The sequence below is a fragment of the Nilaparvata lugens genome, chromosome 3, assembly GCF_014356525.2.
Source record: "Nilaparvata lugens isolate BPH chromosome 3, ASM1435652v1, whole genome shotgun sequence".
NCBI lineage: Eukaryota > Metazoa > Arthropoda > Insecta > Hemiptera > Delphacidae > Nilaparvata > Nilaparvata lugens.
Window position 1 is genome coordinate 56,422,668 of NC_052506.1, and position 23,134 is coordinate 56,445,801.

The 23,134-nt window shown below is 36.2% G+C and overlaps 1 protein-coding gene across 4 annotated transcripts in view; it reads left to right on the forward strand.

The window, feature by feature from the left end:
- The first annotated feature begins 235 nt into the window (after positions 1–235).
- Positions 236–23,134, forward strand: part of LOC111045376 (zinc finger protein OZF-like) — a 39,792-nt gene continuing 16,893 nt past the window's right edge. The window contains exons 1-4 of one of the 4 annotated variants that reach the window (XM_039424109.1): positions 236–478; positions 1,121–1,284; positions 2,177–2,371; positions 4,199–7,119. In XM_039424109.1, coding sequence (XP_039280043.1) covers positions 1,159–1,284; positions 2,177–2,371; positions 4,199–5,227 — 1,350 coding nt within the window. In that variant the 5' untranslated portion in view covers positions 236–478; positions 1,121–1,158 and the 3' untranslated portion in view covers positions 5,228–7,119. Of the gene's footprint in view, positions 483–1,120; positions 1,285–2,176; positions 2,372–4,198; positions 7,120–23,134 lie in introns of those variants that run through there. The other 3 variants (XR_005570809.1, XR_005570810.1, XM_039424108.1) reach the window with 3 other exon arrangements.

A 23,134-nucleotide genomic window follows, 5' to 3' on the forward strand; every position in this document is an offset into this window, starting at 1 on the left:
TGCCAACATATCATGACAAATTTTCCATTGTTGTATTTCTCTTTATTAATATTGATTACAGAGCAAAAAATTAGCGACAGAAAAATTAAATTTGGTCTTAATATGAATATTTCTAGAAGTTTTGGAAGATCTATAAATAGTTAGAATGAGTAATTGTGATACAGTTTTTTATATTCCTAGAAAAAAATACGGAACTATGATAGGGAAATTTGAAATTTACAGTTACAGTTGTCACCCCTTCACAGATGTCATGAAAAATCTTTTAGTTTTGTTTTGATTGTACATTTTTTGTGATTCCATAATATTTTTAACTAGAACCTAATTTTAATACTTTCAATACGGAATCAGCTATAATATCCTGTCACAACTGTCAAAGGAAATGATAATACCTTAGAAAGAACAAAAAAAGAGACTCTTACAACAGTTTCCATAGACTTTCATTTGATAGTTTTATAGGTTAGATTTTTTCAACTGATAGGTACGTGAGTAAAATTTTTAGAATATTTTTTTTAATTTAAACTATTCAGTATAAAATTCGTAAAATAATATTATAATTGCATCATGACATGATGTTAATCATTAATTTCTCAACAACATAGCGTTTTAAGCTTATTGATCTAGGCTAGATTGGAATTATCAGCCTAATTTTCTTAGATTTATCACTGTTTTTATGATATTTTTTTACAATTGCTGATTTTTTAGGTCAATCTACCTTATTCGTATTGCGTTTTCATTGTATTCATCTGATTATTTTCAACTCTTTTTTTAAATTTGTTAAAATCTTCTACCATTGAGACTGCTTTGTTTCATTAACATTTTGGGTTAGCCATTAGCCTATCTGTAGAATATTTTATTGTCACTTAATTGATGCCTGTTGTTTTGTTCTAGATTATAAGATTCAAAAACAATCTTTTGTTGTATAATTCAGATAAATTCTGCTCAATAGAAATGAAACCTAAACACATTTTAGTACTTGCACTTGGCTTTTATAAGTTGACACAAAAAACAATAAAATTAAATTGATTTTAGTAAATTTCTCTTGACAGTCTCAATAAAATTTTTCATGCATTTTAAAATTTATTACTTTTGCTTGTTTTTAAAACACACCTTTTACTTGCAGGTACCGTAGTTAAAAAATAAATATTCAACTTAGCCTACATGGCCACAAAGAAGTGTGCAAGTGGGCGGCGCGGAAATGATGAATGCGGAGAATTAGACCAGTGGGAAGATCCAAGAAGTTTTGTAGCTGTCAACATGGTTCTTAGTGAAACAGAATCTACTGAGGTAAGCCAACAGCTCATGCTCTTAAATATATACTAGCATAAAAAATAACATTAAATAAATGGTGCTACATTCATTAAAAGTCATATCAAATATTTTCAAGTGTTCATATTGTAATGAGTGATAGAAGTTCACAAAACTAGTAACATGCAGTTTCCTTGAGAGTAATTCTTGCTCTAGCTCCTCTAATGCTTCAAGTGAGCAAGACCTTTGCCTAGACACAGTTCTCTTACTTGCACATAATATAATTTTTCTCTCTCATATTTTACACTGTCCAATTATGAAAACAGAATGAAATATAAACATTGGTATCTGAGGCGAGAAGTAGACTGCCAATTTACTTACCCCCATTACAAAACTTCATTTTCATATAGGGAAGGCCAGAGACCGGGACTATTCTCGAAGCCTATGGAAGCAAGAACAATTTTTCTTATTGACTAATTGTTTTTTTCTAAAAAATATAAAAACTACTTTGAATAACCTTTTTTGCGCAATCTTAGATTCGATTTTAATTCTAGTTTTGCAAAAACAGGTAAATAAAGATGATAACTCAGCTTAAAGATAGGGGATGCGATTAAATACATTCTAATTCTAGTTGATTATGAAAAAACTAAAACCAGTACCTTTTTCATTTTCTTTGAGATGCTAGTTTTGGGTATTTATCCAATTATGAAGTACCAATGTTGACAGCACACTGTTTTTGAGTTTTACAGTGGTCTAATGACAGTGTTAACACATGTTATTTTGTTTTTGACACTTGATAATGGGATAAATACCCGAAACTAGACGTGTCTCATAGAAGATAAAACGTAGTAATAGTAATTCCATACAACAAGCTTCCAAATATCCCTATTGAAATGAATGTAATTGAGATAGGCTATGTTTGATGTTTCAGGAAGAGGACAATAATAAAGAATCAAGATGTTGCGCTAGCATGCAAACAGAGGGACCGGAAAGTGAGATTGAAGCGACCGCTGGTCGTAATGAAGAACGCGGCTCGAATTGCAATAACGACGGTGATTTCAACTCGTGGAATGATCCCCGGTATTTTGTGGCTGTCCGCATGGAACAGAGCAGCGACTACTCACAGGTAGGTGCAGGTTTAAACTATCTCTATTTGTAAACACACTCTGGATTCATGCATTTTATTATCCTATTCATTCATACATTCATTCAATTCTCTGTTTCCAGGTGTTCTACTGAAAAGTTATGTCATTGGTATTCATAGTGGATAAAACAATTTGTCACAACCTCCCACTATTTATCAAAAAATTTCCTAGAAACTAATTTTAGTTGTTTCACCATTATAGATTAGTGAACTCGAGTTTGCTATCAATTTACAATGGTGTAAAACCACTGTAATAGAAGTTTAGTACAATAAGGCAGCGCAAAGGCTAAATAAAAAACTTTCACTGGTGATATTTTAAAAGTTTTTCGATTTGTATACCATCAAGCTATCAAAATGAAAGATTTTTTTCAGGAAATTTTTTCATCATTACTTTTTGAGATATGAGCGAATAAAGTTCACATATTTGAGGCAGATCATTTTAAATTCGGTAAGAGATGAATTCATGAAATTCCAAGGATAAATTCTTCATGGTATTGTTGATTGAATAAAACTGAAATTTCATAAAAATATCATTTTTTGAGAAGATTATTCAATTCACTAAAAATAACTTTTAGTTAAGTAAATTTTTGGTAGATTGAACAACTTTCTCAAAAATTGATGTTTTCAGAAAGCTGTTGTTCTATCCAATCAACAATACCAATTTATCCTTACAATTTCATGAATTTATCTCTTACCGAATTTGTAGTGATCTGTCCCAAAAATTTAAACTTTATGCGCTCATTCCACAAAAAGTAATGATAAAAAAATTCCTGAGAAAACTCTTCCATTTTGATAGCATGATAGTATACAAATCGAAAAACTTTGCAAAATATCACCAGTAGAAAATTTGTTTAGCCTTTGTACCGCCATAATTTCAAGTCGTTATATTCAATACATTCATTTATGTTCCCATATATTGGACAAATACTGTACAATATTTTTAAATTTAAAAATGGAAAACTGGATATTTTTAAACGTAATTAGTATTTATAGAAACAATAATATTCAAAATATTCATTCATTGTAATATGTTCCTAAGTTTTAATTCTTATTTGAAATGCTAATACTTAATTTTCACTTTTACAATAGTACTTGAATGGCTCATTGTAAATTACGGAAGCGTTTCAAAAACACAACTGAAATTCACAAAAGAAGCTATTAAAGTTGTAAGAGTGAAAATTGAATGCTATTGATAGATCAGTCATGAGAAAGTCGACTAGTGAATTGGATGTTTGGTTGGCTGCCCTGTTCTCTATTGAAATCTATTACATAACCAAAGTAACTATTGTAATTTTCAAGAGTTGTATTTCTAAAGAATCCATCTAATTGTTGATGAAAGTAGCCTACAGTATCACGATTATTCAACCACTCTGGCACCAACTTAGTAAACTTAGATAAGAATGCTCATTGTGAGGTTAATAAAACCTCTATAGAAAATTATAATGAATGCTGATTAATTATATTCAATTAAGGCATCTAAGATGACATGGAAACATAACTTTTAGAGAAAACCTTTTTTGAGATAAAATCCGTTTATACTTTAAAAATACATATTTATTTTATCAAAATAGTTTTAACGAGCGTAGTGAGTACCTACCTTTTACTTGGCTCGAGTCCGTTTGTTTATTTTTTGTATGTTCGCATGCAATTAATAACTCAATTAACCTAACCTAACTAGTTAAAAACTTATTATTGTACCTTTATAAAACTGAAACAATTGTAAATGTAACTAAGGTATCCAAAATTAATTTTTTATGCCTTTTATGTGTTCTATTCACTATAGAGTTAAATAGTAATTGTCTTTTTTAGAACGACAGTTTGGTGCAAGGACATGCGGGTGGCACAGAAGGAATGGCGGGTTCATTGAATGTGGCACAATCCCCACCCGTCATTGATCAACAACAGCAACAGCAGGAATCGCAACCAGCCAAAGCATACTTCAAGTGCGAAGTGTGTACAGTGGCGTTCGAGAATGAAGACTGCTACAAGACGCACATGAAGATGCACATTCAGCAGATTCCCTGCAACGTGTGTGGGCTTTTGTTGCTGGTGGGTGACCTTGAGAAGCATATGGAGATGCATGCACGTAGCCCTGTGCACATTTGTCGAGTGTGCAATGTTGGATTCCAGTCGATAGAACAGCTGATCGCACACATACGCACGCACAGCAGCATCTGTCCCAACGACAGGCCGTACAGCTGTCAGCTGTGCGACACCGCCTTTCACAAGATCGAGGCGTTGCGCGCGCATGTCAAACAGCACAAGGAAACCGAAAAACCCTATGTCTGCATCACGTGTGGATCGTTGTTTGTGAGCAGTGGCGAGTTGAAGACACACTCCATGACGTGCAGCAAACAGCCTGAAGAAACTCCAGCATTTGTTTGTGAAACGTGTCGAAAATCGTTCAGTGAGAAAGATGCATACATAGCACACCTACGTGAGCATACAGATGACAAGCCACACAAGTGTGACGTATGCAACACGTGTTTTACGCGTAAACGATACTTGACAAAACACATGAGAACACACGCAGGCAAACGACGTTATGATTGCCCCGTCTGCAGCAGCTCCTTCTACCAGGAAGTTCACCTGAACATGCACATGGAGCTGCACCACGTATCCGAGCGCCCGTTCGTGTGTGACAGGTGCAACGAAGCCTTCACAGAACACGGCCTCCTTGAGGACCACTTGGAAATGCACCGGCGCAAGGAGCGGTCCACCTTGAGGTGTCCAGTGTGCACCCTGCCTTTCCTGCAGAAGGTCGCCTTCGATCGACACATCAGGAAGCATTTCCAGGAGGAAGAGGATCGGCTCAGGAATGCCGCCTTATGGAATTAAACTAGTACAAGTTAAGTGAATTGCAGTTTTGGGTCTTTCCTGTTTGAACCTTGAGGCCGGTTCTATTGAAATTTATAAGGTAAGCAGGCCAGGCACTAACATTATGTTTCACAGTGATCATGTTGTACGGTACTGTAAAATGTTACTTTAGTGGCTGGCCTAACACTAAAATAGACGAAGGCTATAAATTGATTACATAGCCTGCCGTAATGGCAAGCCGCAATGGTTCAGTGTGTGGTAGCCTTAAACTTCATGAGATCAACCCCATTAATGATTAGTGTTTTTAAATAACAATAAATTGTCTGTTTACTGCATTGAGGACTGTATCTATGAACAAAGTTCAATTGCTATCTAAGGTCTGACCTCACCTTGAATGAAAACCAGGTATGAGTGGCGATGTGATCTAGCCAGATGATTTAAAATTGTTTCTGAAGCACGTTTAAATCCAATCGTCGCTCAATCCAAGTTCTCGATTTGGTGTCAAGCCAAGTTCAGATGCCCATAATTGCTCTGAGTATCATTATCATTGAACGCTTTGTCATGAAATGATTAAATGATGTTATTGATCGAGTGCTAGATTAGGTGGTACGTTTTGGGCATCGTTAATTATCAAAACATGAAACACGTATTCAATTTGGATTAAACAGGGGAGGCCCGTTTTTTTGGAGTTGTAGATGATTTTTCTTGAACATTCCAATAATTTCCCAAAAGTAACACCTTTTAGAAATAGTTTTCAATTACAAAATTGATTTTTAGATTGGATTCGCTAAAACAATTCCCAACTAATTAAATCTTATTTGCAGATGTTTTTTTGATTCATAGATCAATTAAACAATTCTCATGAATGGTATTGAGTAAGAAAACGTTTATTGTAAGTTGTCACACTCTTGTCTTTGGTATCTTTTTTTTAATTGTTAAATCAAATTATAATATCTGATATTTGATTATACTACATCGGTTTTTTTATAATTTTATACAACAGTACGAGGGCAGTTTGAAAAGTTTCCGACCTGACCATGAAGATGACAACTCTCGTGAACAAGATCTGGTGTATCTTTCAGGTCATATTTCAATAGTTACAGTAATCAGTAAAAACTTCAGCCATTTTGAACGAGTAGTATTGAAGTTAGTTGATGAGAGTTGTTGGTTGTCGCGACTGCTCACATACCAACTCCTCAACAGCCAACAATTCAATTCCAACTCCTTAAGCAGGAGCAGTACGGCCGTAGAAATACTCTCGAGGTGTTTGGTATCCTGGAACGTGGAAATGAGGACGTGCAGTGTGAGGGACCGAAGCTCGAAATTCACGGATACAGGAGCCGAATCCTGTAGCCACCTTCCACCCCTGCAGTATATAGGCCCAAAGGCCTCTCCTGCAGAACTTGCAACTCTCCCGCGCGTGCGAGCTGCTTCTGAGACTCAGGCCGCAGTGATAGTCTGATCAGCACTGATCTTGGCATGACACTGTGATACTCAGCATCACAGCACCACTCACTGTCCCCAGCACTGTTGCTAGTGCCAGGTGCAGACCGAAATTTTCCGCCTAGTGTAAGTCCTCCTACTTCGGCCTACTGGTGCTACGAGGGCACCACTTCTAAGGGATATTGTGGCTATTTTATGAATTAAGTGGTTTTTATTACCATATCATTTCTTAATTATCAACCCTTGACTAGGCGTCCAGTCCTCACTTCCCTCCCAGAGTTGGCTCATTCTAGCCCAGTGGCACCCGACCTTTTCTGATCCATCGCCCCCCTTGCAAGACGTGAGAAGCTCATTTCGCCCCCCTTCATTTTTCCCAATCCATTGTTATTACTTTCTCTTATTAATATTTTCTAGGGATTTACAATTCAATTTTGAGTAACAATCGCTTTAGAAAAACATATATAGGCCTATTCATTTATGATCAATCAAATAGGTAAAAGAAGAAAATGAATAAGGGAAGAATAAATAATTCAATAAGAATATTGATACTGTAATGAATAAATTTCGAATTAAATGATGTATTGGATTACATTTTTAATACATATTGAATATATAAATTAATATACAATTAGATTAGCCAGTTTAATGGCTGCCCTGTGCTTGATTGACTTCAGCTAAGATTTGAATGTCCGGCTTGATGTTAGTGAGGTTCAACCGCAGCTCTCCTTTAAGGCAAATGTCCAATCTGTTTCTTTGCTTTGTGAGGAGCTGAATCCTTTTTCCACAATAGTGGATATATCTCCATCACCTTTATCCAGGCTGATTCATACCCATTCTGTTTGAGATGGATTTTTGCTTCACAGTCGTATTTTAGATCGATGAATTCTGCTTGTATATCTCCCTCAAGCTCATCCTAGGCTTCAAATGAAAACTGATCAATAATCAGGAATTTGTAGTTCTATCAAATCTTTGAACCTAGATTACATGTCACTTTTCAATTACTCAAGGTGCTCAGAGAAAATTAATATTTTATCATCTGTGATATTCAAAATTTGTCTGTCCTCCGTTAAACACTTTTGAAGGGTTGGAAAATGTGTGAGCTCCTTACGGCTGATCGTGGATTTGTGGATGTTTAACTTGGCAATGAATGATGAACATATTCCTTTGGCTTTAATAAGAGTCATCTTGATTCCCTGAAGATTCATGTTTACTTCATTCATTTTTTCGAAGATATCTGTTAGATATGCGATTTCCAACTTATTCATTTTCAAACTCTCACTTAATTCTTCATCACTTTTATTGATGAATTCAATCACTGAATCGAATAGTTCATAGAACCGGTGCAGACAATTTCCTCTCGAGAGCCACCTCACAGATGTGTGCAGAAGCAGCCTCTCAAAGGCCTCATCATTCTCTTGACAAAGTTCGCGAAATAACCTGTCATTAAGTGAATTTCTCTTTATTCAGTTTACGCAAGTGATAACTAAATGCAGGGTCTCATGAAGAAATCCACTCAACTTCTTTGCAACGAGATGATGACGATGAATCACGCAGTGGATGGTTTGATGTCTGAAACTTCTTTTTTTAGATGAGCAAGGATCCCGAAATGACGACCTGTCATTGCAGGAGCACCATCGGTAGAGCACGCACTTATATTCGCCAAGGGAATATTTTCCTCCTCAAAATAGTCTTTTACAACTTTAAAAATCGACGATCCCTTTGTGTCAGAAATAAGAGATTTCGCAAAGAGCATTTCCTCAGTCATTTATTTCTCTTCATTGATGAATCGTACATACGATAACAAAATAGCTATGTTATTAGAAACTGTTGACTCGTCGATTTGTAGCGAAAATTTAGTTCTTTTCAATATTTTAATAAGTTTTTCTTCAACATCTTCAACATCGATTCGTCGTGAAACAGTGATGTTACTCAGAGGAAGTGTTTGGCTTATTTTATTGCTGGAGCCCACACCAAGCATTATTCCAATAATTTTCTTAGCTGCCGGAAGAATAAGACTTTCGCCGATTGTGTGTGGATTTCCAGTCTTCGCAATAAGCAAGGCGACTTCATATGATGCAAGCAGTCCTTTGTCAAGATTGGTTAATTGTTCTTTGAATAGTTGATTCACACGTGGCCGATTTTCAAGTTTGGTATTGAGATCTTGAAAGAACGAAATTGGCTTGTTCGCTTTGTCACTGTGCAGTCTTGTCAAATGATTCGTGAAGGCTTCATAGCTTCATTGCTCAAAAATGTTTTATCACAAAGAATACAATGTGGAAACTGATTACATGGCGATGCAATGAATCCAAATTTCAAGTACTCTACAGAATATTGTCGTCATTTCTTTTTCGAATTCATAATGACACTGTTCACACTAAACAAAAACTCACAACTCACTCTCACAGTCACTACACGAATACAGTACTCGACTACTCGACGGCTGTTGTTCAACTGAAATAAAGTGACATAATTATAAAGCTCATTGCTGGACAAAATTGTGTAAATAATATTAGTTTACAGCAGACAGACGGCGCCACCCAGCGCTGTGAGTTGTCTGCCCGGCCCCGTCCACAAAATAATAGCAAACTGCATCAGCTAAATTTTTGCTGATTCAGTCAAGCAGCATTCTCTGTCTCTGGATTGTGAGTTCTTTGAATAACATGTAGTCAGCCGACGTCTCCATTATAAAATTGCTCATGTTTATAGTTTATGATCATGGAAACAGAGATATGAATTGAAAGTGCTCTTCACACTGTAGTTTTGAGCTTATGAGTGGTAATTGAATTGACTATTGAATATTCCTCTAAACTGCAATCGCCCCCACAGGATCTCAATTCGCCCCCCTGGGGGCGATAGCCCCCAGGTTGGGAACCGCTGTTCTAGCCGCTATTAGATGTCTGATCCAAGTGAGGGCACGGGGCGACCCCATAGGTAGCCATAGACGGAAAGAGGCATATGCATGTGCATATCCTGTGGGCACAGCTCTACCCAATCTGCTCGCTGCCTCTTAACCCCTTCCATATTCCATCCAGTTGGGATCGTAGGAGAGCAAGATCAAGGAACCAACCCACTGCCAGGTGAAACACATCGGACAGCCAGCAGCACCATTCGACCTCTTCTAGGTTCGTCCCAGTCGAGATCATAGGATACCACATCGTGCACATCCAAGGTACCACACCAAAGCCTCGCCCAAGACCCCCAGAAGTCACCCCACTCCTGTACACATCGAGAGTCTTGCACCACGTGAAATTTCTGCAGATACCCTCTAAATTTTCCATGTCAGCACCTGGGTTGTATAATGATCTGGTTGAAGCCAGTACTAATTTCCTCTCAATAACACTTGGTATCAATTCAAATAACGACCTTCCAACTGCTGAGTTTCGCCAACGCTCCTCCCAGGCCATCCAAGTTGCATCCTCAATCTCTAAGATCAGCTGGAAGAACTTAACATAATACGCACAGGTCTTCTTGTGACACTGTTCTATATCCTCCAGTAACAATCAGTAAAGCCAATCTCTGGTATATGTTCAGCAACCTGCCATATGTAGACAGTCTCACTCTGTGCGCGCTAGTTGAGGCCGCATAGAGAAGAATTCCCTCGAAAACCGCTTCATACATCAGGAGTCTATCTTTAAAGGCTATACCCCAACTTGCTCTGCTTATCGTTTCACTTTGGAAAATGTTTCCATAGCCTTTCTACCAGTGCACATTATGTGTTCTTTGAAACTCAGCTTCTCATCCAAACAGACTCCCAGGTACTTGACCACTTCTGCATAAGAAATCAAGTCCCTTTGCAAATGTATCCTTGGCCGTCGATATCTATTAAAGTGTCCTTTCAGTATGAGCGCCTGCGTTTTGACCACACTGATGTTCATTTTGTGCATTCTACACCAATTTTCAAACAAATTCATTGATGCTTCCCCCCTTTCTTCTATCTGCACTCTTGATGATGCTTCAACAACAACCACTAGATCATCAGCTTAAGCAACACCCCTCTGGCATTCTTATCCTTAATAGAGAATCAAGCTCAACTATCCACATCGTGGGTCCCAAAATGCTTCCTTCTGGGCAACCACGAGTTGATAACTTTCATACCTCCGCAGTTCCAACTTTATACACCACTTCTCTTTTGGTCAAAATAACCTAATTGCAAGGTATTCTTATTCATTTACATTTCTCTTCTTCAGCTGATACAGAACTGAGGGCCACCACAGTCTGTCAAATTCTCCTCCAATGCCAATAAAAATGACATACACATAGGTCTCCTCCGTTTCCTCAGCCAATAACAAAAGCTTGTTTATAGCCATCTCTATGCTTTTGCCACTTCGAAACCCATACTGAGTATTCAGCAAGTTACCCTCTATTTTTAATGTTATTCTCTTGTTAAGCACTCTTTCGTACCACTTTCCAATGACAGACAGCAGTGTTAGTGGCCTATGTGACAATCAACTGTCAAAAGACTTCCCCTGTCCCTCATGTATCAGCCTTAGATCACCTTTCTTCCATTCAATTGGGAAGTGCCCCGAAAATACAAACGATTGAACAAACACAAAATGATATCTTCAATCCTGAGTTCCATAAAATTATTGAAAAAAATATTTTTGTTGCTCATTCTACTCTTCCAAGCTACAGAAACATGATACAACTGAAAAAAATTATTTCAATCCATTTTTAGTCCTCACCTGTGGACCTTGGGTCTCTATTGAGAAGACATCACTCCTGTCCCGTGGCATCACAAGGATTTTTTTGTGGGGTCAGCTCCCACAACTTGCAAAAATCAAGCTTTCACTTAGTTTTCTAAAATTCAACATCTCATTAGCTAAATAATAGGTAAATTCTGTAGGGGGAGGGGGGTTGTAATTACTTATTACAATCTGCCTACTTATTATAATACTTACTACACATACATCATTACATCAATACTTACTTACTACACATCATTACATCAATACTTACTACACATCTTTACATCAATACTTACTTACTACACATCATTTTGTGTGATAATTCTTGTGACAGTTATTGTTAAGTACACAAATACACACAAATACAGATCACATTTCCTTGTCTTGGATTTACATCCAGGATAACGACACTTGGAAGCATTTTTTGCATTCCTAAACTCTGTCAAGTGTCCTACGCCATCAAACCTTACCTCATCGATAGGATGAGGAACAACTTTTCTTGGACGTACCCCAGTAGTGGCTTCCTCATCACTATCATCACTATCATTGTCAGCTAAAACAGATGTAGATGGTCTTCCTCTTTTTCGTGGCAAGACATTCACCTCCCTATAATTTATTAATGCCTTGCCAACATGTAATTTGTAGTCAAGTAAAGACAAATGAGTCTTCATACCCTGTATTTTACACCAACGGCAGTACATGATCCAGCAGTTAACTACAACTAAGTCAACAAAATGATTGAATAGCCGAACAGGCCACTTACGTGTACGAATGTATGTTCGGTAATAAGCCATGTATCTGTCACAAAGATCGACCCCACCCACTTTTTCATTGTACAACTTTATGTAAAATGGCTGAGCAACATCGATTTTTTTCTTCTCAGCTTTGTACCACCTTTTACAGCTTACTCCCTCTCCACTCCCACAAAAAGATGACATTAGGACACCTTTGTTGTCCATCCATTTTACACAACAATATTGTCATCATCCCTAACTTTTTCATCAAATTCCCCTCGCTTTAGCTTCTTATCCTCTTTCATTTTTTTTATTACTGGTCCAACCCTGTTTTTCATTACTGTGCCAGTTTGAAAAAATTGCTTATCCAATAAATAATCTACTGATTTTATACTAGTTAAAAACCTATCTGTATAAACACAATGACTATAGTTTGCTGGTAGACTTGTTGTGAGGTGCTTGACAATGCTTGCTCCTAAACCATACATTTTCAAGTCCTCTTCACAAACTGTCCCCTTACCACTGTAAATTTTAAAATCTAAAACTAGGCCATCTGGTGAAGCTAGCACAAAACTTTTCAAGCCCAAGGGGTTGGGCTTTGAAGGGACATACTGCCTCATCGTGCATTTGCCCGAAAATGGGATCATCTGCTCATCCAAAGACAGATGAGCAGACCGAGGCAAAGTGTCCAACTTGGATTTTACTGCCTCCAATATAGGTTTAACCTTCCACAACCGGTCATTAGCATCATGTGGACCTTCATTATTCACAAAATGGAGATAATTTCTTAATACAAAAAATCTATCTCTACTCATACATTCACTAATTACAGGGACATTAAAATCTTTTTGCCAGTACATTCTGATCTGAGGGTATCGCAGGCAGCTCATAACTAGATGGATACCAGCTAGATGAACTTGCTCCTCCGTGGTTGTCCTCACTGATCTATCTCCTCTCTTTTGCACTGAATAGAGGCATGAGTTTTCAGCAACATTTCGCCAAAACTCCATTGGAAGATACTCAAGGAACGCTTCCAGTGGTCCCTTTTCATACTCGTAATCTGCTAGCAAGGTCTCACCAGTCTGCAGATCTCTTTGCTCCATTCTGTAACAGAAACAAAAGTTCTGTTACAGAATATAATGGAAATACATTTTTTTCTAATGTATAAATCTCAATTCTGTGGTGCTCGGGCAAAGAGGTATATGTCATTTTTTGCAAGTTTTGGTAAATTGAAAAACAAAGTTTGGCATGTTCCTGAAAATCAGAATTTCACTAAGCATGAATTTTCAACGGTTAATAGAATTATTCATTTTGTTTTTTATCAGATTACAATAATATTGTGAGGAAAAAATTAATATTACTTTTATAATTAATGAAAAATTGAAATTTGTACGACTTATACCCAATTGCACAACTTTTTATTGACATATACCCCTTATCACAAAGATTACAGGATTCAATAAATGTCAGGTTTATTCTAAAATCAATAAAAAATGTTGATATAATGAGCTACTATATTGTTTGTCTCTATACATTTCCTTGGAAATACTATGTATTGAAGGATATTAATAATTGAAAAATATCTGTCATAGTCAAATACCAATATAAAACTGAAATAAAAGTCAATCGGTCTATTCCACATCTTCTTCAATAGCAACTTCGTCAGGTAACACATCTCTTATCTCTGCAGTACGTAATTCCTTATAAAAATTGTAAAACACATCGGGAATCAAAGGCAATAGATCAAGAAGATCTTTCTTCTTAGCAGATGAAACAGGATTAGTATCCTTGTATGCCAAGGTAGGCTGCAAGTTGTCTTTGCCATGGCCTCGTCTGAATAGGGTAATTGTTTCAAATGGAAAGTTTCTATCCAATGTTCCTTTATAGTACACAACAGGTGAGTTCTTCTCATATTTCAACCTCTTGAAATTCTTCCACACAAACTTCTGCCCGTTATCATTCAGTTTTTTCATTTGTAGAGCATTTTTATACAGGCTTGATTAATCATAAAAATTTGAAATTGTCATATCATGCACAATGAAGGGATGACCTTTACCTGTTTGTCTAACAAGTTGTTTCCAGTCATGTGGGTGAAATATTTGCACTTCTTTACTATTTTTCTTTTTTTTTCTTCTCAATTTGAGCATGTATGGAGTCACACTCCATATGAGTATGACCCGGAACTAAGAATTTGTGTTCAATAACTTTCAAAGTGTCATGGTTCTTTAAAACGGAAAGACACATTGCAACCATGTACTTGTTCCTATTTTGTCCTCCGCAATTGTCAGAGTACATAATTACATGTGTGATATTAGATGGAAGGCTATTGAAATAAGTTGACACACATGAAGAGATCTCATTGGCACCTCTAAGGCCATCTGGTTCTGCCCACATGTAGCAGTGAGCCTGCCGCTTCTTACATTCATACACAGTCAAATTGTAAGTCCATATTAATCTTTCATAGAACACTACTCCACTGTTGAGCAGGGGAGTGGGCAAACATTGTTGGAGATCGAAAGAAATTACGGACATGTATTCATTTTCTTCTGCTGTTGTCTTGTCTATTTTTTTGGAATCATAAGCTTCCTCTGAACGTCTGGGGTGTTCATCTTGCTCCTTCTGTATACGATTTCTGTCTTCTCCTGATGCCAAAGTTAATTGCATTTTCAATTTATCACATACATGACAAGTATCGATTTTGGATTCTTAATAGAAATTTTTTGTTCATGAAATATTTTTTCATACACACTACGACTAACTGGTGTCTCTGTTGTTTTACAGTATACCTGATACAGCAGTGCTAGGGTATAATGAGATGGTAGATATTTTTTCTGAGTGACGTCTTGAGTAATGACTTTCGTATGAAGGGATTGAGAGTATGTGCTGTTTTGCTTGTTCCATCACAATGGCAGGTAATTTATTCTTTGGGGTGTGTCTACCTCTTTTGTCGGTGGGAGTTATACCTGATGTTGAAGATTGACTCTTCTCAATGGCATTTGTGATAAATTTATCAGACAAATCAAAGGTAGCCATGAAACATTTCTCACAAATTCTACATAGATCACCATTGATTCTTAAATGATAATTATAATTGACAAGTCTATTAAAATCTCGCTTTGGGTTGACTGTCCGCTTCCGTTGGGTAATTTTTTCAGAACTGGTGATCAAACTAGATACATATGCTACTTGTTTGGAATGATCTCCTAACCCCCAGAAACTATTGAAAAGTTCATTCCTGTCATCATCTAAACATCTATCTTCACATTTCATTCTACATTTATTGAGTTTTCTACAATCACGCCTTTTTATAACTTTTCCTGTCTCAGTCACATATTCTCTACCAGTATTCCTTTTTTCCTTTCTTTGTCTTCTTATTGCTCGTGATCTACCTTTATTACTCTGTCTTTGTCTTCGAATACCAACTGCATTACTGCTTACCTCTTCAAAATTCGCAATAGGTAAATTTGTCAAAACCTCATCATTGTCTGATTCAAGTTGCACAAGTCTCTTTTTACGTGGATTGGTCCTCGGACTGGCTTCATCCAAACTGGTTTCATCCGAACTGGTCTCACTCTCTGGAATATAGGTACTCATCTTCCGAGTCACTGAATAGATTCAATAAATCTGAAGGCAATGATGGAGCTGGACTGGATTCTGAAAACAAAAGATAGAAAAATTTAGGACACATATCACTGACAACTTTTATGTAGTTTAAAAATAAAAAAATTATCTTACTGATCTGATTTCAAAACATTGACTTATAGCACAGTATTTATATATAAAGCTAAGTTACTACAGTAATATTATTTGGAGGCAGCTTTTGGCTACAAGGCAACTGTGAACAATGTAGAGTTAGTTTGGTGATAATTAATTTGTTGCCTTAGCTAGTTCAAAATCATTATTACAGTATGTAACTCAGCTTACTCAAATACATGTATGTAAATAGGCTACATGACATGTATCATGCTACATGTCATGGTTTTTAAACCCATCTAGAAAGTTGAATAATATTATTAGTATAGTTCATGAAGGATAGAACAAACTTTAAAATGGATAAATTAAGGCAAAAATTGAAATATGTTAAACAGTACGGTAATCGAAATTTTTACAATCAGTAAAATGTTCCATTGTCAAACATTACTTTTCTTTGGTTTGATTTTCTAACAAGGTTAGGTAAGAACAACTGGTTTTATTTTGTATTATAAAGAGCTGTCCATCATAATTATTGTAGAATTCATTGTGAAGTAACAAACTTCAATAATGTTCATGAACAGGATAATAGTTCATGAATGGTAGGAATTTAATTTGTTATAACTCAGAAAAAATATTAAATGTTGGCTCAACCTCAACATTATAGACTATTAATATTATTGATAATAATTCGTTTGTAACGATTTTTGAAACAATTTTGAAAGCCAAATAATGATAATATAATTACCTCGTGATGAAGGATTGCTCTTTCTTTGTCCCAAATCATGGATAAGCTGCGTATTCACATGTACCAATAAGCCTAATTTTGAATAGTTGGTAATCCTAATATACAACAAGAATTAACTTTTACCACAATGAATTTGATTTCTTGTTTGATACCTTGCACATAGCAATTTATACTCACTTCACCAATCGTTTCTTTGGTGATCCATTGTAATTTTTCAATTAACTTTTGTTGGAGTAACATCAATCCTGTATCAAGTTTAAAAACAACTTCCATTTTATTTAAAATTAATTTTCATACCAATCATCTCCTTGACCTACTTTATTTGGCTTATCAATCACTCCAACAAATGCATCCTCAATAACCACTACACTTTTATTACTCTCTACTTCTATCTCATTGCATTTCTTATCACTTTATCTACACATTCTAGCAAAATGATTGTAATTTTTACACAAATCACACATTTCTCTAAAAGCTGGGTAGGGAAGTAATTGGAAGTGTGAATTCTGAGTTGAAAGTTGAACTTGAATCTTAAACTCTATTATTTTATGTAACGACTAAAAACGTTAGGATGCAATTTTACTTATAGATCGCTGGTTAAATTACAAATTTGGTGGGATGGAAATTGCTCAATTACATTTGGCGAAGGCAAATAGACCAGAGCGTTTGTGTACTCGCTACCTGGCTCTCCAGTGCCATATGTCACGCCTAAAACTAGATCAACTACATTCCTTCCAGAGGCCAGGTTACGAGCGGTGGACAGTATATTGAATTGAGAAATCTTGTTTTAATATTTTGGCTCTAGACTTTAGAAAGTAGAGATCAGGTGTGATTGCGAATTATTATGAATTAAAAAAAGAACAATAACAAAGCATTAAAATGGTATAAGAAATAATACTATACAATTGCAAAATAATAAGATAATTATATTGTTCAAATATAAATTAATTTATACATTATTGTTGTGTCTGGAAATAAAATTACATTTTTAATTTGTACTTAAAATTGCCTTGTAATATTCTCTGTCAAGAAGAGGCATGAAACGTTCCATTTCTTGCAAGTGTTTTTTCTTGAGAGTACTGAGTCCATGAAAATTTTAGACCCTTTTCGGTGTTTTATAACCTACCTGGTTTACTTCAGAACCCCTTTTCTGGCATTTTTACGCATTAAAAATCTTCTTGTCGCCTTTGCACACTCCGACTTTACATTGACTGTTGTATTTCCTTCTTGATACTTGAGATTTTCCCACTGGAAGTACATCAGCGCTGTGGTCGTCAATATATTTGTATCCATCATCTTGCTTCATGTCGTCGATGGAGTGAGGTCCTTTCTTCAAGATATTCTCGAAGACTATTATAGGGTCTATTGGTAAGGTAGCTTTTAAGTTCTCTTTTAAACTGAGGAGTATTTTCCAATGTTTTCAATTCATTGGGTAAGCAGTTATAGACCTTAGAACAGAGATATTTAGATCCATGTTGAGCCAGTCTAGATTGGACTGCCAACACATGAGTATCGCCCTTCTGTCTAGTGTTGTGGGGGTGATGATGCTGGTTTCTTAGAAAAATGTTTGGTTTTCTTCTCACCATTAAACATGCCTCCAGGCTGAAAAGAGCCGGCAGTGTAAGGATACCCGCCTTCACAAACAAGGGTCTACAGTGCTCCATGTAGGGTTTCTTGAAGATAGCTCTTATAATTCTCTTTTGAAGTAGCAGTAATCTCTCCATATGCGGACTGTTACCCCAGAAAACAATAACATAGTTTATGATTATTTGAAAGCAGCCATAGTAAACTTTTATAAGAACTTCTTTTTCGAGTAGTGGTTGGAGTCGACGCATCATGTAGCTGTAGCAAGTGGCTGTTAGTAATATCATTCAATGTGTTGCTGCCAGTCCAGGTTATCAGATATTATACCTAGATATTTTATATTTTGCACCACACTCACACTGGAACCCTCCAATTTAAGCGGAGGTGAGCTTTCATGTTTTTTTCTATTGTGCAACAGCAAGATTTTGGTTTCTCCTTTGTTCAACAATAACTTATTTGTACAGCACCATTTACTTACTGTTTGGTTTTAAATTCAAAAGTGGACTGTATGAATAGGTTTTCAAAAATAGTACCAAAATTGAAAGGGCTGAATGTGAGCATAACAATGGTACTTCATGTAGTATGCAAATAATAAATGGATCGTGAACTTACCAATGTGTAGAACCTTTGTTTTTCTGTAATTGATTATTACTAGTGGTATTTGGAAAGACATAGGATGGATAATTTGGGAAGATGGAATACAAACCCCAGGACGGGGAATACCTTCGTAATTAACTTCAGAAAAACGTTCAAACTGTAACGGTGGTTCACGGAATGGTATTCAGTAGTTGAGCTCACCGATTCTAATTCAGATATCACTTGAAATCTTTGGGTATTGATTATCGAAGCCCTGCTTTTCAAAGTACATAAAATTACACTAAATACATCATATCTGTCCGGACATACGAGAAAAACAAATAAAAGACCAAAGCCGGCTGCCAATCAGGACACAAATTAAACTCGAATGCTCGAAAGAAAAACTCTTACAGCTGACAACTAACATCAATCGCAGAGGGCAGCACCATCCAGTAATCGCTCGAACGCGCCAAGATTCAAATGACCACAACATTCCCCCCACCTGAAGAATATTCTTCAGCTAAGGCTACAAACAACAAATGATACGAAAAAAGACGAAAAAATGGGAAAAATTCCAAACATGCGAACCACAACCAAAAAAAAAAAAAAAAACAAAGAAAGACGACTGATTCGATGGTACACTCTCTACTATTGCATAGGCGGTGGAAAAAGTTCAGTGTCTGGTCGTTGGAGACATCCATTCTAGGAAGCGAGATCTTTGGTTTCCACTGAAAACATCTATCATATGAATGAACACATTTGCGAACAACAAGACGACCTGACATAATCCAGAACTTTTGCCTGATTAACGATAGCAATAAATTTGGTCTTGCATGACAATTTTTCACATGGCAATTGTTAACCAATAATGCGACAAAATTATCCTTCTTTGGCAGGACGATTGGATGGCAAGTATCAAAATCGAGATTAGCGGATGACAGTCGACCGCTGACGTGAATGATTTCCTTCTCTATGAAGGGAGACAAACATTGCATACGAACCGAAAAACACTTTCCCATCTTTAATTGCGATAATTCGTCCTGTAACTTATGATGCATGATTTCGGACCGCCTTGACGAGCCGAGAACAATGAAGTGTAGTACGATGAAATCTGAGCATTGTGTCAAAAGCTATACCGTAAGTGTTTGAAATTTTGATCCTTGTGGTGTCATTATGCGCGCCTCTCCACTAGGAAATACTGAAATGAAGTGCATCGAACGGGTGATTCTCATAGAACATTATCTCATGAACTTATATCATTGTGCGAAATATCAATGTGAGGGCAATGTTGTTGTTGATGATGGTTGAAGCTGAAAATTAGGTGTTTTTCACAATACAAGAAGCATTGTTGTCAGCTGTACCTGGAAATCTATAGAGATAGAGAGCTCTGCCTGATCTTAGTTTGTAGAACACAAAAATACGCCCAGAGGGATTTTGAATTATACATCTAAATAGTAACAATCGGAAGATATTGTTGATCAAAAACTAAATTCATCAGAATTGATTTTTCCATTAAATTTTACTCATTTTTGAAAAATCATAACTCATTACTCATCAGAGATAGAGAGTTCCGAATGATCTCATTCTATTCACAATTTTATAATCTAAAAAAAAGGTGAAAGCAATTTTTTCTGTCCGATCACTGGATTTGGCTTGGCGGAAATAGCTGAAAACTGGAAAATGAACAGAAAATACGAGGTTTTGGGCCACCCTGTATTTAGCACAAGGAAATTTTGCATGAAAAAAATTGGTTCTGGACTTCTCTCATGTATCCAAATAATATATTAAAAAATCAGAACTACAATGTAAATTGCAAGCACACCCCCTTTTTTATGTGTATATTGACTGGACTAAATATTTCTTACAGAGATGCTTTCAGGCAAGTCATTGACGTACAGCAAAAACAGCACTGGTCCCAGGTTCGAGCCCTACGGTACCCCGGTGTTTCTTGGTGGGGAAGTAGTTGATTTGTAAGATCGAGTCAGTTCATCCTGCCCTGAGAGTCTTATGGTGACAATCTATTTCCTGTTTCTTAGGTATCCATAAAGGTATCCTTAAGGTATCCTAAATCCATACAAGGAAGAGGCAACCAAACGTTTAGGATGTTGTAGAAAATTCGTCTTTTATGATATTTTTGTCTTTTCTCCAAGTACCCACCTAAGTGATTATCTGCTGTAATATGTCTGTTACTGTTTACAATGGGTCTACAAAGACTTAATACAGAATGAGCTGGTATGGCAAGCATTTTTTCTGCCTTACTCAGTCCCACAGAATCAGAGCCTTTACCAGTTTTAGACGCACTTTTTTACTTTTAGAGTTAGACGCACAAGCTGTTTGTCAAACTGTTGTTGAGCTCTCAGTTCCTTGTGCTGTTGTAATGACATTACCAGAGTTACTGAGAGTGTTAGCATAACCTGAGTTGTTGGCTGGTTGGTGAAACTGGTCTGATCTATTCTGGAGAAATCGTTTGTTTACTACTCCAATTGACAAGTCAGAAGTAGGACACAGGAGGGCTTTGACATGCTGTTGGGACATCACCACTGATCTACACACTTGCAGTGCTTTATCTAGGTTAAGGTCGGGATTCTGGAGCAGGCTTTTATATTCGTATGATTGTCATTCAGTCCACAAATCAAGATATCTTTCACCAGACTATACGTCAATAGTTAAGTGATTGGACGACACGACTGAGTTTTTAAAAATTGAAACTTTATTAACACTACAACTACAGAAAATACCGGATTAAAGAATTTCGGGAGCCGAGTGCTCTCGTCAAGTGATTGAGTAGAACTAACTGAAAATAAATAATTGAGACATAAAGAAGACAATGCATAGTCAGCTATATTCTATAACAATAGGGTTGTAATACTACTACTATAGATATTTAACTCCTCCACCCCTAGACTGAAGCTGTCCTCAGCGATCAGAATTTTGGGTTTGGAGGCAAGAACAAATGTTGGGGCTTGCAAAGTTGCTGCTACATTAACATTTCTACAATTATTTTGTAAAAAAGCTACTTATTTAATAAAGTTATATAATTTAAATACAATAAATATACTAAGAATAACAATAAAACATATAATAAAAATCCAAATATAATAAGTATCGTCTTTTTCAATGCTAAGTCCTTCTATTGTTAGTAGTGGTTCAATCTTAATATTTGCTTCATGTATAATATCAAATGGAAAGTTTGTTTTTAATTTACGAAATGGAACTTCAGATGGGATTGATATATCACTTTCCCAATAGCCTATTCATGTATTTTAGGTACTTGCTTATAGTATCTTTGCAATAAAAAATTCAAACTATTTACATAAACATTTAAATAATCATATAAACCACAGAACTCTTTAATTCTAGTGGAATCCTCATTGTTCTTGGATTTGAATGTTTAAATTTTTCAAAACATAAATCCCCATTTGGAGTTGATTCTATAATATTATAGATTATTATTTTTATCAATATTATGATTACTTTTACTCTATAACTTGAGTTCTACACAAGCAAATTTTCATAGAACTCCTTAGCTGATGGCTTCAGAAATGGTAACATAACTTTCAAATCGGACTTCTTTGCTTCTGTGAGCTCCTTTGAATTATCAATAACATTGAGGCCGTAATTTTCGAAGGTAGTTTTTGAAACTCCTTTTTTCAGAACATTCGTGTAGATCCATGGAGTTGTTTCAGCATAGCCCAGCTTTGCTCCAATCAATCCAAATTTTTTTAAAGATATTTTTAATTGACAGGCTTGAGATATCTTCAATTGTGATGTAGCAAGTGTTTCTTGAGCCAATGATTTCAAATCCAAGAAGGATGGGGATTCTACAACAATGAAAGGGTTTTCTGGTTTTACTGATACAATCATCTTTGCAATGCCTCTTGGTACTTGAGGTGCCAATTTTCGTTTCTTCTTTTCAATTAGTGCAAAGTCCCTATCACACGACAAAAAAGTATGGCCACACACTGGGAATTTATGCACAATTTCATCAAAATAACCTTTTGCAACAAGCATCAGAAACATGCACAACACGTATTGGTTTTTATTTTGTCCTGCGCAGTTGTCTGACCACAAGACCAGTTTCTTCGGTAGAGGTTTCACTATGTCTCCAATAATGTGGGTTGTAAGAATATTATATAAACAGCTTGCCACTTCAATAGATCCTCGTCCACCACAAGTTTCTGTCCATATAGTCATAATTCCAACATTTTTGTTTTCTACATGTACTCCAAAATTCCACACACCAAATTGTGTGCTGTAGAACATCTGAGAATGGGTAAGTTGAGGAATAAACAGCTGTAGTTGCATGTCAAATGACACTACTAATGCATCTTTCTCCCTTCTGCTTCTCTCATCAGTCTTCTTTCATGCTATCCTGACCTTTCTCTGCACGACGATGATGAAGTTCTTGTTCAGTCTTAGCCTTTTGCTTTTCTTCCTCAGTTTCAGCAGCATCTATCAATATTTTAAG